This window comes from Pelobates fuscus, chromosome 6 (genome assembly GCF_036172605.1).
Source record: "Pelobates fuscus isolate aPelFus1 chromosome 6, aPelFus1.pri, whole genome shotgun sequence".
NCBI classification, from domain to species: domain Eukaryota; kingdom Metazoa; phylum Chordata; class Amphibia; order Anura; family Pelobatidae; genus Pelobates; species Pelobates fuscus.
The window spans coordinates 232,282,917-232,298,680 of NC_086322.1; the positions used below are offsets into that span (position 1 = coordinate 232,282,917).

The following is a 15,764-nucleotide window of genomic DNA, read 5'->3' on the forward strand; positions in this document are numbered from 1 at the left end:
TTAAAGAAGATTATAGCTACTAAATTGTGCCAATCTGACATTTTAAGAACTGAAGTTATAATTAATCAAATTAGACATCTGACTCAAATGGAAAAGGGGTATCATTCTGCCCGGCAGCATTAATGAAAAATGTTGATGGATATGGCAATGTTGGTTACTAAAGTTTCCAATCTAATTGAGCCCCCTATTTGTTACTGTAATAGATAATGTCTCGGCTGTCCTGTTCCCCCTCCCCTTGCTCATAACTTAATGTCTTTGAGTCTAGTTTGTATAAGTATGTATTGATATGCTAGGTATTTAACTATATGGTTGATGGCTACCATATTATTGTTTTAACTTAATACTTTGGGGTTTCAAAAGATAAATTGCTTATGGGAATTATCTGGCATGATTGATGTCTCTTTTTTTGTAAGAATGTTTTTATTTTTTTTATTTTTTGTTTTTTCTTCATGTTTTATCGAGTATTTTCAAGACATGGCAATGGAAATAATAAGAAGAAAACATTTCATGTCACTAGGGGACAAAAAAATAAAACAAAACACTGCGTTTACAAGAGTATCCATACATAGAAAATACATGAAGAAAGATTATTACATGGCAATTGTCACGTTGGCATGCCATTCAATATGCTGCATATTCCAATTTAAAAAAATAATAATAAAAAAAATAGACTAGGGAAATAAAACTCGATTTTGCCGAATATTGTCATGTACAGCAGAACATATCAATATTTTGTATATATACATTTTTGTTTATGACAGACCGATATAGATGTGCAAATAGGTATATATATATATATATTTTTATATTTATATAAAAAATATTTTTATATAAAAAATATATATATTTTTATGTATGGGATTTGTATTCCAAACGTTAATTCTCAATCATCAAGTTTCTGTGTATTACTTCCTCGCTAATTTATCCTATATTTCCTCATCCCCTAAGAGAGTTCCTGTTCTGTCACTTATGAAAAGATCGCTGGTTATACTCCTAATATGGAGATGCTTTATCTTTAAATGTAAAAACAAAATTTAATATATAAAGAAAAGCAACAGCTAAAATTTAAAATAAAAAGGGGGGCCTGTGTTAGCCTTTTTTCTTTCTTTCTTTCTTTCTTTTTTTTTTTTTTTTTTTTTTTTTTAAAACTAGCGAAATTAAATTTACAATGGGAAATATAAAATTCTTAAAGGGATACTGTCACCAGAACCACTACAGATTAAATGAGCACTATAGGGCCAGGAACACAAATATGTATTCACATTTCGATGAGTACCCAGATCTTTGACACGCTCACTCTCTACACTCTCTACCCCCTTTGGGAGAGCTGAGTGGATCTTTCCCTGGGGTTCATTGGGGCTGCTCTCTCATTCTGCGTGCGAGGGAGCAGTAATCTACCTGCAGATCCTCTCTGCTCCATGTGTGCTGTCTGTAGTGATGCCGGGCCGAAGTGACATATTCCGTCTTCCAGCATCACTATTCAGCGCGAAGGAGCTGCAGGAAGATTACTGCTCTCTTGCGCACTGCCCCAGCTGGCCGCCTTCATGCAGCACAGTGCAGCCAGCTACAATGCTCCCTGAGTTGGCTGCCTCTATGCATCCCAGGGCAACTGTCTACTAAGCTCTCTAAGCCGCCACCTTCATGATTTAGCCAAAGGGCTAACAAATCCCAGAAGCCAGGGTGAAATTTCTAGTCACCATGGTGATCTGATGCCTTTGTCGAGACCTGTTTTAAAACATTTGCTGACCAATTCTCAAGTGTCAACATCATTAACTTGAATTTAATCTTTGAGCTCAAAAGAACAGATTCTATCACTGTCAAAACTACAATTTAAATGGTTTGCTTTGTAATGATACAGACAATATGAATTACAACAATACCACTTACTTTGATTTCAGTTGGTGCCAAATGCATATTACACAAAAACTATCCCCTTTTGACTGTAGCTAGGTAATTAAAGGGACACTGTGGTTATTGTAACTGATTAAACTCCTTGAAGGGGTTATGGTGTCTATTCCTCTGATACTCTCCTTCCATTCAGCATTAAACAGTTTTTTTTGTTTTTTATGCTAAATGAGTCCCCAGAAGCTTATGTCTCTCTGCTGCAAGAGCTAATGAGGAAGCATTAGCCTGAGCTGCAATGGCTGGCTGGTAAATTGGCTGAGAGAATAAACTGTCCTCTTCCAGTAAATCACATTTCTCATTGCTGGTGTGAATTGTTGTGTTTAGATGTCTTGGCCATAGCTATAGTAGGGGCTTAAAACCCCCCAGTTATTTACTAACGTGAGAATTCAAAGTGAATTACAACTTTAAAGCGGCACTGTCATGCCGAATCCCGTTTTTTTTTGTTGTTTTTTTTTAACCCGCCTCCACTACATCCAATTGACCCCTTAGTCACCCCCAAATGTCCCTAAGCCCCCCATATTACCTATTTATTATTCTTTATGTTCTGCCCCGATCTTTATTTAGGGCGCCGCTATCTTTGTGTGGGTGGATGAAGTCCCTGTGGAATACGTCATCTGCCCACACTAGACAGACTGTGAGATTCCCGCACATGCCCAGTGAAACACTTGGACATGCGAACGGGAATTTAATCTATTCATTTATTCGTCAGACAGACTAATGAATGAATAGAAAAATCAGACGAACAAACTAACACTGTGTATCAGTGTTCGTTTGTTCAGGGGAGGTAGAGGGTAGGGAAAAACATGCTAGCGGCCCTGGTGCTGGCCCTGTCATGATAGTGGTTTTCTGTGTAGTGTGCTGTCCGTTAGTGGTTGTATTGGTGCGTGGATCTTTGCTGTTATGGTGACCTTGTAAGCCAGGGAGAGGTCGTATGGGTGTGTGCCTTACAGAGGAACCTAGTTGTTTGCTAGGCTAGTTGAAAAGCAGTAAACGTGTAAAACAAGTTAAAACCAAATTAAAACCGCTTAAAACTGCAATGGCATCATTAGTGACTTTTGTCTGTGGGATGAAAGGCAGTCATTGGTGTCAGGTGGCTGCCACTGGGGCTCCTCATCCCCTTGGTACAAAAGGGACAGTCCTAGTGGGGTTCCATGTGGTGATTTGCGGATACAGAATATCCCTGTAATAGCTAATTTTTTGGCCTGTGCATGTGGCAATATGGTGGTGACCAAGTGTCTGATATAGTGTGGCAGCTCTGCCTGGCTTATTTCATCTGGGATGCCCCTAATTTTCACGTTGCTTTTGCGGCTTCTCTCTTCTACTGCATCCAACTTGTTGATCAGGATTGCGTGTGAACCTTTTAATTGGAACACTGTTTCTTTAAGGCCTCTCACTTCTTTTTGAACGTCTATGATGTCCTCTTCAGTGGTCTTCACTCGGTCTGTGACTGCCTGGACCGCCGTTTTCATTAAGGCCATGTCTGCTGCGGACATTTGTTTTAGTTCCAGTAGGCAGTTTAATGTTCAGTTTGGTGGCTGGTGCCAGCGCATCAGGGTCAGCCTGTGTGCCCTGGGGTGGTGGTTGGTCTAGGGTGTTCCCCATGGCGAGCTCCGAGCATGTAGAGCCAGTGTCTGGGTCATGAGTGGCCGACATTTTCGGGGCCGCGGTGCGCTGGAGCATAGCGCTGATATTTTGGGTATCTTTGCACGCACCTGTTGCTGTCCGCTGGGATTTTTGTTCCATGTTTGCCAGATCGGTGGTTGTGTTCTCCGTGGGCGGTAAGGCTGTGGAGACGACCGCGTTGTGGAACACCGTTTCGAAGGCCCTGTAGTCTGAATAGGCCTTGGTTGTGCGGTGTGTTTTCCGTCCCGTCTGGCGGTATAAAAAGGGCATCTGTCAGTGGAAGGATTTGCCCTTTTCCCCCCCTGCTCTGGCTGTTGGTTTTTAGGTTTGTGAGGGCTATATTTGCAGTTTTTGCCGTCGATTTGTCTCGTTTGGTGCCGGAGCTCGCTGCACTTGCGACCGCTCCGTTCAGTGGCTAAGCTCCGCCCCCCACAATTTGAACCTTTATAGCACTTTAGTTTGATTAAATTATTTGTGTTGAGGGTGCCTTTTTTTTTTTTTCTCCCATTTTACAAAGCCTGCAGATTTCCATTGAGATGGGCATTTTTTTAAAATAAATTAACCTTGTTATATACCACCTGGCTTTCAAGCAGGCAACTGGTTTTGTTACTTTCTGGTTTGGTTAGCTCAAGAGGCGACATTGGGAAGTCAGTGATTGGACAGCCACAGAAAATCTGGGGAAAAAGGGGAGGGCTTGCAAAGGTTTCATGCACGAGAGCTGCATCTTTTACAAGCTGTTTTTAGATATGCATTCAAAAAAATGCATGAATGTTTTCATTGCGGGCATGTCTACTTTCTGCTGGAAAAGTGCATTGGGGATGACTGATTTTACACATGTGCAGTTGGAAGTTCTCTTCACTTTGTAGCATTCTGATTGGGAGAAGAGGTAATCTGACCACTGATTTATTCAGACCAGGCTGCAATGTCTGGATCAGGGGGTCCTCAAACTCCGGCCCCCCAGATGTTTCTGAACTACAACTCCCATGATTCTCTGGCTATCTATGTAATTCAAAGAATCATGGAAGTTGTAGTTCAGCAACATCTGGGGGGGCCGGAGTTTGAGAACCCATGGTCTGGATTTTCTCTCCTGCTGCTGCTGCACAATGATGTTGGTTATTAGTGGACTGGTCTAAAACTAAGATGGGTTGGTAAGAGTGGAGAGGCGCAATCATAAATGTAATCTGATCAAGTTTTATAGTAAACTTATAAATGTTTATTACATACTTGCTTGCTCTATTTTAGTTTGTAAAGTGTTTGCTTCCTGATTTAAGAAATGTAAATGCGGAATGATGCATGTCCATTTTAAAATATTGCATCATTCTGAATTACATTTCTGGAGAGCATTATAGGGTTACAACACCAAAAGAACCTGATTACAAATAAATGACTTATAAGCAAATAAAATTATTTGTTACACAAATATTAACAAAAGAAATGCCCTGTTTTCATTCATTTAATTTGAGTGTTTGTGCAATATCTCATTTGATCTGTTTTAGGCTTTTGTTATAAAACCTTCCACCAGGATAGTGTGTGTGTGCATTGTGAAAGGCAGGCCCACTATAGCAATTGGCTTATTGTAGGCAGTTGTCTATGGCCATGAGTATTGCAGGGTTTAAATGCCTTTAGTGGCTGTCACTCAGTTTCTGGTGAAATAGACAAGTAAAACTATGCTTTCTGATGTCTTATGGAGACCATCTGGCGCAGTGTGGCATACACTTGTGTACACTTGTGGTATACACTTGGTTACATTTGTATTCCTAAGGCTAAATGTATATTCCACAAACCTCTAAAACCATGTACTGTTTGATTGCATTTGGAGGTACAGAGAACCCACAAAGGTAGCGTATGCAATAATGAAAAATCTGTAAATAGATAAATTTGGCTAAAACAGAGACCTAGAGTCCTCCATCACCCCCAACCCCCCCCCCCCCCCTTCTGTATGAATAATGTTAAGGTAGCCAGAAGGAGGGACATATCCAGATTTTCTGTTCTGATTGTGTCAGTGGCTGACTGAAATTGTGATTTAAGAAAATATTGAAAAAAATAATTTGGTCTTTGTATATATATATTTTTTTTTTTCCTTAGATTAATCCTGGCACTGTGGGATTTTATCGAACTCAGTACAGCCCTACCATGCTGGAAAGCCTGTTACCTGGTATCAGAGACCTCTCCTTGCAGCCTGTGGATAGGCTGGGTTTACAGAATGATTTATTTTCCTTAGTAAGTCTAACTGATCAGTGAATACTTGCTGGAGTTTCATGGGTTGACAGGCTGGTCTTTATAATTTACTTCATAATTCCTCCAATAAGGACTTGAGTCTTAACGTAGGTTTTGTTTAACTGCCATTATGGGGATTTACATTCTCTGATGTGTAACTGTCTATTTTCTGTCAGGCCCGTGCAGGGATGACCAGCACAGTTGAAGTATTGAAAGTCATGGAGGCCTTTGTGAATGAACCTAATTATACTGTGTGGAATGACTTGAGCAGCAACCTAGGAGTCCTGTCCACCCTTCTCTCCCACACAGACTTCCATGAAGAGATCCAGGGCTTTATCAGAGATATATTTTTCCCTATTGGTGAGCGGCTGGGCTGGGACCCAAAGCCTGGGGAAGGTAGGTGGAGCGTTACCTGCTGCATGTGAATGCACATATTCACCTGTTATTCTGTTGGCATTTTGCAGAAATTACAAGGGCTTTCAAATTAAAAAAGCTAAAATAACCATATAGCTTGTTTATATAATATGTTACAATCAGCTGATTAAATTTCACTTGGGCAACAGAACAGTTGAATTTTTTTTTTTTTTTTTTTTTTACATTAAACACACAGTATAGCTCATGCAAAAGCGATTACTGTATTAAACACATTGGAAATCTGTACAGATTTTACAGATGCTTTCACCACAAAATAAATATGAAAATATGTATATTTTTAAACTACTAAAGATTACATTTTAGATCCTTATTATATGCATAATGGGGGGTGGAGGAGGTGCTTGACTGCCTAGAGTGAGTTGAATAAAACTGGCTTGTGTTGTCGGTTTAGAATTTTCCTGGCATAATTGGCTGTAAGTTTCCATGAGAAGTCAAGCATGCCATGTTCGATATTTCTACTCTTCCAGTAGATTGTTTTAATGCTGCTTACCTTTACAGGACATCTGGATGCACTACTTCGCGGTCTGGTTTTAGGAAAGCTGGGTAAAGCTGGGCACAAACCCACCCTTGAGGAAGCTAGACGACGGTTCAAGGACCATGTGGATGGGAAGAACACATTGAATGCAGACTTAAGAAGCCCTGTCAGTGGTTACCAGCTATTTGTGTTCTTGTAGATTTGGTCTCACCTCTATACCTTGGTGTAAACTCTACTTACTGTTATCCCTTATTTAGGTTTATGTGACTGTTTTGAAGCACGGTGACAGCTCAACTTTGGACACCATGCTTAAGGTTAGTGTTATCAGATTTCAGAAATGAATACAACTCTTTATTGGCGTCTGCATATGTGTTTGAAAATTACATTGTGTGTGTGTGTTGACACTCTTAGCATAGATACAACCTCCAAAGGTAAGAACCAAGGGAAAGGCGTAAGTCATCAGCAGAGCTGGGAGGCCGGGATGGGGTTATACGTATGTCTTATGGAGTATTGGTAGGTTTGGGCACTATTATGAAATAAGGCATAGGATTTTGAATTTAATCTGGAAAAGTATAGGTAAACAGTGTAAGGACAGACAGAACACTGAGGTGTGTGAGGTTGGGTAAAAGAGTCTGGCAGTGGCATTTGTTATTTGGCCTGCTCAAGTGAGACCCGTTGGTTTATTGCTGTAGTCAAGATAGGAGATTAGAGTTTATTCAAGCATTTAAGGATAGAAGCTGTTGGGCGTTTATTTATTTTTTTGTGTGTGTGTGTGTAAGTAATTGTAACCATATACTCTATTAAAAAAAACATTTTTAACAGTGCTAGACTAGCATACTGTTTTACCTATCAGTATTGTGATACAGAAAATGTGGTAAGAAAAATTGATTACCAGTTGCAGGAACTGTTGGTTGACTGTATGTGGATAGTGAAATAGAGATCTAAATGATGACTCTAGGCCAGCTTGCCTGCAGGATAGCAAACTAGACACAGTGTAATGTCTATAGAGAAAGATCAGCATTTGAAGAAATAGCTGTTATTGAGATTGAGTTTCAGGAAGTTAGGAGTTATCTAGTCCTAAATGGGAAAAGTCCTGTGGTAAGAGTAAAGGAAAGTTACCAGGGGCAGAGAAGTAGATTTAGATGTTGCCAGTGTAAATGTGTTTGAGAAACCTGATCGATTTCTTTAGTGTTCTTTGAGAGACCGCTTAGATTTAGAGTGGAAGTGGGCCAATTGGAATGGGGAAGAGGAAGATGTAGAAGCCAAATGAGCATTGTGAACAGTAAGAAGAATACATTGAAAGTGGAAAATCGCATAACGTTTTTCGAGAGCAAGAAGGTAAAGAAGGTTGTCCAGTGTCAAATGCAGAAGTGATATCAAGAATGAGAAGACAGTAGTGACCTTTAGATTTGACTGCAGTGAACTAACTAGTTACTGTTCTTTAAGCAGTTTCAGCATGTTTTTGAAGCTCAAAAAAAATTTAAGAGAGGGTCCAAGAGGATTTTAGATCGAATACTGACTTACAGGTAGTGCAGATAGTAGTTGTAAATGCAAAATTCTCAAATTGGGCAAAAGTGGTAAGTGGAATGCCTCTGGAGTCTGTCTTGGAATCTATTTTTAAATTATTTTGGAGTGGTCATTGAAAGTCCTTTGTCTGTGTTTGATGAGGACAATGATATAGCGTCTCTACAGAGAGATTGGATAAATTGGGGGACTGGGCAGGCAAGTGGAATGCCTTTTGGAATAAGGAAACCACAAGCCACTTATACATTAAATGAGGTAGAGTTAGGGATGACCTAAAATGATAGGATTTGGGAACAATTATACATCACAAATTATAGGCAACAGTAAGCAATGCCAGTTTGCTGTGCTAATGCTAGTAACTGTGGTTTTGATACACACGATCCAAATATATTTTTGCCTATTTAGAAATCACTTGTAAGACCCCACCTGGAATTTACGGTGCAATTTGGACACCATTTTTTAAAGAAGGATATTGCAGAACTAGAAAAAGTACAGAGAAAAGTTACAAAATTAGTATAAGGATGGCAAAAGGAGCCTCAGAGTGGATTTGATAGCAATATATACAGTACACACGACTACGTGCTAACCTGTTCATTAGCAGGAATATACAACAGACAAAAGGTCACCCATTGAGACCGGAAGAAAGTTGTTTTTTTGCTTATCGCAGATCAAAGGGTTATTTACAGTTAGACTAATTTTGGAATTCTTAGCCTAAAAAAGATTGGATTTTTTTTTTTTTGCATAGACAGAATATTCAAAGATATAATTAATATGTATGTTAACCAGTTGTGAATCAAAGGAGAAATTTGATTGCTATTATGGAGTCAAGAAAGATTTTTCCCTTTGTCTGGCTTAATTGGAAATGGCTACACTTGTGTGGGTTGTATTTTATTTTTTTTTAGACTCTTGGATCAGAAAAATAAAAGGTTGGGCTTCCCGCTTGAACTTCATGGATTTTAGTGTGATTGTTTTCTTTTTCTTTTTTCTTTTCAACATAGACAACTATGTTTATATGTAAGTAGAGATTCAAGGAACTTGTTCTGTTTAGTGTGTTAGCCATTTGAGGTGCTTAAAGCAAAACTATAGGATAGATATACAAAATTGAAAATAAATTAACGGACTAGTTGACTGTAATACTGTAAGCATAGAGTTGTTGCTAAAAATCTTAGGCAAACTTGTCATTCTCAAAATAGTTATATCTTTATTGTGCTAATTCAATTTTTAGTGAGTTGGTAGATGTATTTTGCATTAAAGGAATTTTTATTACAATGTATTGATGAAATGTTAATGCCCTCGGCAACATACTCTATTACAATGTTGGGACTAATTAAAGTATTTAGAAAATTGGGCAGACTAGATCTTCCGAATGGTTCTCATCTGCCGTCACATTCTATGTTTTTAAGTTTCTAGTACTTAGCTTGTATTTCTTTTTTTATCAGCTTCATAAGCAAGCAGACATGCAAGAAGAGAAGAATCGCATTGAACGGGTCTTAGGAGCCATTCCTTCCCAGGAACTTATCCAAAAAGTGCTGACCTTCTCCCTTTCAGTAAGTTACTCTGTTGGCGCACATAACCCATACAACCCAAACCATATAATAATCAAATGGTTTTATCCTTTAGTGAATGTATCCCTTAAATAAGGTCAGGGACATCTTCCAAATTATTAGTGTTTAACTAATAGTTAGACACCATAGAAAAGTTGTGTATGTATAGATTAGAAAAAGACATAAAAAAATAAGTAGAGAAGAGTCTTATGTTCTCTATTCTTGACACTATATAGTGCAGGGATGCCCAACAGATAGATCCCCAGATGTTGTTTTACCCACATTGTGTTTCCACTCCACGCCAGTCTGACCGCTGCTATCACTGCCATGTTCTGCTTTCGTGGCTGAGATCATCAATTTTGAGTTAGAGAAATATACTGGCCTTTTTATATACCTAGACACTACTGTCTAAGTTTAAAAAGGCCAGACTCTGTGAACCTTCATTGGACCCTGGATGTATACAGAATTGTACAAATTAAGAATATCAGGATGTCTCTTGGATATGACCCACAGTTTCCTGCAGATAACAAAAAAGCCTATTTGTTTATTTACATGTCTATCTATTTGGAGATCCCTTTTAGTATTACTTGTGTTTATACTCCCTGTTAATCTCAAAGAATTAACTTGCCTATGACTCTCCTAACCACTCTCTTGTTTTCTATGAATGCAAACATATTATGAAACTTGCATTTCCTTTTTTTTTTTTGTTTTTACTTTTTGTAAACATTAGTTATGCATTGTATCATGTTCGCCATATAACGTTTTGAACCTACAAAAGAGGAAACTTAGATATGACACTCAGCATCTTAGGAAGGAAAATAACCTGTAAAAATACGTTAAATTACAAAAAGGTCTGAAGCCTCAGAGCTGAACCAAGCCTTCAAGACCTCAAAAAGGGGCTAAAATTACCCCTAATACCCAACACTTGCCCCTCATAAAATGGGAAGGAAAAATAAAAAACCAAGGCCAGAAAAGCTGAACCTTGGCATGAATATCGGAGATCTGTGGCGCCAGGCCAGGAGCAGCATGGAACCCAAAATGGCCGACTGCTCAGACGTGGACACGGACATCTCTGAGGATTTCTCACTGGAACGACCGAGGGGAGCACAATGGAGCGGAGAGTAACCATCCCCACCATCTCTCACCCAGGCTCTGCCCCGGTAACGACTGGGATCATGAGGGAGCTACTGGCGGACCTCTGAAAAACTCTCCAGACCGACATGGCACCGCTTCGACAGGGCCTGACGAGCCGCATGGGCGCCATCGAACATGACACCCGCCAAAATGTCCAGAGCACGGCCCAACTACAAAGAGCAGTGAAAGAACTGCAGACCCAACAAGCAAAAACTGACCAGAGGTTTGCGGTTGCAGAAGATCAGAGCTGCCGACTAAACCTCAAAATCAGAGGTATCACGGAGGAAACACCAGAGAAGAAGCTGCCACACATGATGCTGCGACTCCTCACTGCACTGCTACCCCCCAAGCAGACAAAGCAGATGAACCTGGAAGGGAATGTTTTGCCTGCCAAAGCCGACTAAAGCGCCGACCTCAGCAACAAGAGACCTCCTGTTGAGATTTCAAAGCAGCAGAGACAGGGCAGCTATTGAGGGCATGCAGCTATCGTTCTGTACAGACCTTTCAGGGTTCACCATGACGTGGAGGAGATCGCTGCAGTCTTTCACGTCCCTGCTCCGCTCCAAGGGCATCCCATATCGATGGAAGCTGCTACACACACTAGAAATCCAACAAGGCACCACAATACACAACGTCCGAGACGTTGCCATAGTACGCCCGCACACCGCGACAGTTCCTACCCACACTTGGAACCCCGAAACAGCGCTTCCCTTCGTGCCCCGGGCGACACAACCAGAGGCATATGCTACGGCCACCACCTGAGGGACAGGTAAAAGCCGACAGAGACCGGCGTGAATCATCCTACCAGGACTGGTCCCTAAACCCTCAATGGACGTTCAGAAGTTCACTTTGACTTTATGTAAAATTTTGTTTTCATTATTTTCTTTTATTATATCCAGTTATTCCCACTGGCCGCAGCGAACACCAAGACGGAAATTAACTACCGATATAAGTTGTTGTTTATGTTGCTGGGTTGCTTTCTATCGCCTCAACGTTATTGCCAGAGGCAACTCTTCCTCGATAACAAATATGCGCTCTCACATCCACTAGCAGGGTCCCTGGACAGCCGGCTCCTGGCCAACTCCATGCCAAGTAGCCTGACTGTCTGGCAGCACCTTCCTAAGAGCGCAACCATAAACGTAACCTTTTATATTGTATACCTAACAAACCTAAACTGTTTATTGTTTAATATAACCTACATATCTCTCATAGCCTGCTAACCACAGGGGGATAGCACACTCACCACGTACTACACGCTACTGATGTCCCATAGCCCATCAACCTCATGCTTTAAAGAGGTTACTGTAAAGCATAACTTAACCTAGCTTTAGACGAGTTACGCTATACCTGATCTAATGTGCTGAAGCAACATAGCCCGGGACAACCATTGCTGTGACATTTCAACCAAGCTAACGTTCATTTTATGTCTACCTGTTCAGTAGATTTCTTAAATAATGCCTTACTGTATGGTTACTGCCTACCACCAGCACACGACAGCAGCAGCTCAGCACAGCTGCCATAACAAGAGCCAAACGACAGCCAATATATTTTAAACTCTTCCCCCCCCACCCAAGGCCCCCCCCTGTCTGCTTTAAGCGAACACAGGACGAAGCCGAATACAACGGAGACACAGACGGGCATAACCCAATAGCTAGGTAAACACATCGGCCAGCTCATTGACCCACGAAGCAGCCTAGCAGTCCACAGCCATACTTAAAGGACCACTCTAGTGCCAGGAAAACATACTCGTTTTCCTGGCACTAGAGTGCCCTGAGGGTGCCCACTCCCGCCGGGCTCTGGGGGGAGGAAGGGGTTAAACTTACCTCTTTCTCCAGCGCCGGGCGGGGAGCTTTCCTCTTCTTCCTCGTGACGTCATCGGCTGAATGCGCATGCGCGGCAGGAGCCGCGCTCGCATTCAGCCGGTCGCATAGGAAAGCATTCATAATGCTTTCCTATGGACGCTTGCGTGCTCTCACTGTGATTTTCACAGTGAGAAGCACGCAAGCGCCTCTAGCGGCTGTCAATGAGACAGCCACTAGAGGCTCTGGAGGCTGGCTTAACCCTCAGTATAAACACAGTTTCTCTGAAACTGCTATGTTTATAAAAAAAAAAAGGGTAGAAGCTAGCTGGACCTGGCACCCAGACCACTTCATTAAGCTGAAGTGGTCTGGGTGCCTAGAGTGGTCCTTTAAGACCTAGCACACACTAGACGTGCACACTAGACTGTGACACCCATCACCCATCATGCATCAGAACCTACTCAATTGTATATCAATAACACATACAATATTAGCTGACCTGATACACCAGCGATGATACCTTAAGTTAAATAACAAAGTTAGCTGTTTAACATTCTTAAACTAACCTTTAAAATTGTGCTAGACCTATCTGATACCTATATGTTAAAATGTTTACAATACGGTGGAGGACTGCCTTTGGGGTACCTCACAACCATCTGTTATCAGCTTCTGCACTACAAAAATAAAGAATAAAAAAGAGGAAACTTAACCCCTTAAGGACGGTGGGCATTCTATGCAGTCGTTGGGGGACCCGGTCCTAAACGCCGGCAGGTGGCATAGAACGCCCAAGCCGTCCTATGTACTTACCCGGTCGCCGGCAATTGTGGTGGAGGGACTCGCCTGCCATCCCAGGGAGTCCTCCTGCTGTCGTTCTGGCCCCCCTGGGCCATGTACCGAGCGACCCAATAGCGCCAGCGGCAAACTGTGTCCGGGTACAAGCACAAAACGACATGAGCAACCAAATGGTACTGGCACCAGTGCGCCGCGGAAAAACCTACTCCGGCCATGCGGCCTAAACCAGAGCGAAGCCTGGGGCCCGGGGAAGCGGACGATCTCCCGGCACGAGACGAGCTCTTAAGCAAGAGCACACTACAGCCCTGCTACCCCCCCAGCAGGGGATATCCCGGTCCTCTCAGGGGACGAATAGTCCCGTAAATCTAACTGCCCAGGTGACACAATCCCTGTCCAAATGGGACCATCAGGGCCCAGCTAAGACACAGCGCAGAACAAGGCACACGATTTCCAAGCCACCCAAACACACACTGGTGTTCTTCGACCAGCTCTGCGCCTACCTCTGGACGAAGTGTAAGGCCATGAGAGACAGCCCTTCAAACTGGCGGTGACGGCGTGGATCCTCCCGGCAGTCCGGCGCTGCCTGCGGGGAAATCACCCATGTGGCCCCAGAACAGCCTCCCGACTGTAACTAAGCCAGGGAGCAGAATGGCGGGAGATGGCACAAAATCCCTCGGACGACAGTACACACGTCCTCACGCTCCAGAGCAGGACCCACCAAAGTACCCGACCTGCCCCCCGTCCAGCGGTCCCAGCATCAGTCGACCTGCAAAGCGCATCCCAACAAGGAGGTACTGGCAGGGTCCACAGCAGCATTAATCACACTGCAGCAGGGTCGGGGACCGCCGGACGACACCAGCGGAGAGTGACACCGCCAACCGGAGTGAGCGCACGGAGGGGGCGACTGCCCTGCCGCAACAGCAAAGTCACCATTACCTCACCGAGCAAACCTGCTACCACCGGGCAGGACTCCCCCAAGCTGGACAATTTTATACACCCGGTGGGCACAAGCTGAAAGGGACATCCTAAAAGGCGAGTGGTGCTGGACTCTAGCCTCTACAATATGCACACCAAGGGACATTGTCACAGCTGGTAACGACCTGCAGGTCAGATTACCCACCTTGCAGTAGGTACCCTTATTAAAAAAGGAGCCTCCCTAACCCTGGTTGCCACCAGACGGCACCTCTAAGCATCTTCTCCCCAACATGAGCGATGGTCTTATTTAGCTCACATTTCTGTGTTCTACATTCAGTTAATTTTCCTTGTACTATAGAATTGTGACAGTGACCCTGACCCCAGTGGCTCCTTACTCCTGTAACGCTGATAGCGACACTTAACTGTACTTTAACCACCATGCCCGGCTAGCCTCTCTGAGTTCACATAAGTGTTTTCCTGCTCCTACTCGTGATTTAATTTAACTTTCGTCAACTTTCATCTAGCATAGCACACTTAAAACTACATTAACTGCATAACCATGTGTAGCCAGCCACTAGGAAAGGGAGTGTTTAGCCCTGTTTATCCCAGTTTCATAATGCCTCATCCTAGCCTGATCGTTACTCTCATTGTCAACAAATTATTTTGTTATTGAAGAGATTAAGCAATGATAACACATACTATTTATTACTCAACTTATTTGTATTTCCTGGCCATATCCATGGCAGCACAACAATGGGTTAGCTCCTCCCTATCCCAAATTAGACAGGAACTAATTTAAAATAAGGGTATACCCCCTCCGAACATCTCCTCACTCAGTCTTTTTGTTCCTATCCTATCCCTATAGGACTTTAGTCTTTCCAGACTACAACATTTATTTATTTATTTATTTTTTTTTGGCTTACCTGAGGGTTTTTACCTTCGGCCCCAAGAGAGTTCAGCCTCTCTTCCTTGGGAAGTCTCCAGTACGTGGCCCTGCGCAAAGGAAACACCCCTGGAGATGCTCCTTTAGTGACTGGGATCCACTTGCAGTGACCCTAGGGGTAGCAAGTAAAATTGCCAATAAGAAGAATTCCCTGCAGTGACCAAACGGTAGCAGGAAGTGGCAGAAGAACCTCATCTTCTAGGGTTTCTTTTTTCTATCATTTCTGACATCCACAGTATTTCTAATATATATTCCTAAGGGTTTGTATATAGCATTACTTGTGATTGTCAGGTTCCCCCTTCCACCTTGACTGGCTCTGTTACAGAGCAAGTATAATATATCCAGAAATTAAAGCATGAAAGTTAAGGTAAGGTTTTAAATGTTTACCTTGTAGCTGTTATCCTGGAGGTTCTAGGTTTCTTCTGTCTTTCTGCCCTCTGGTCTGGTATGGCTTGAGG

General features: G+C 42.4%; 1 protein-coding gene across 1 annotated transcript in view; it reads left to right on the forward strand.

Moving 5' to 3' along the window:
- NPEPPS (aminopeptidase puromycin sensitive) overlaps positions 1 to 15,764 on the forward strand; it is a 144,177-nt gene that overhangs the window by 105,444 nt on the left and 22,969 nt on the right. Inside the window, exons 16-20 of the mRNA XM_063458839.1 lie at positions 5,614 to 5,748; positions 5,922 to 6,141; positions 6,679 to 6,821; positions 6,913 to 6,969; positions 9,619 to 9,726. Coding sequence (XP_063314909.1) covers positions 5,614 to 5,748; positions 5,922 to 6,141; positions 6,679 to 6,821; positions 6,913 to 6,969; positions 9,619 to 9,726 — 663 coding nt within the window. The remainder of the gene's footprint in view (positions 1 to 5,613; positions 5,749 to 5,921; positions 6,142 to 6,678; positions 6,822 to 6,912; positions 6,970 to 9,618; positions 9,727 to 15,764) is intronic.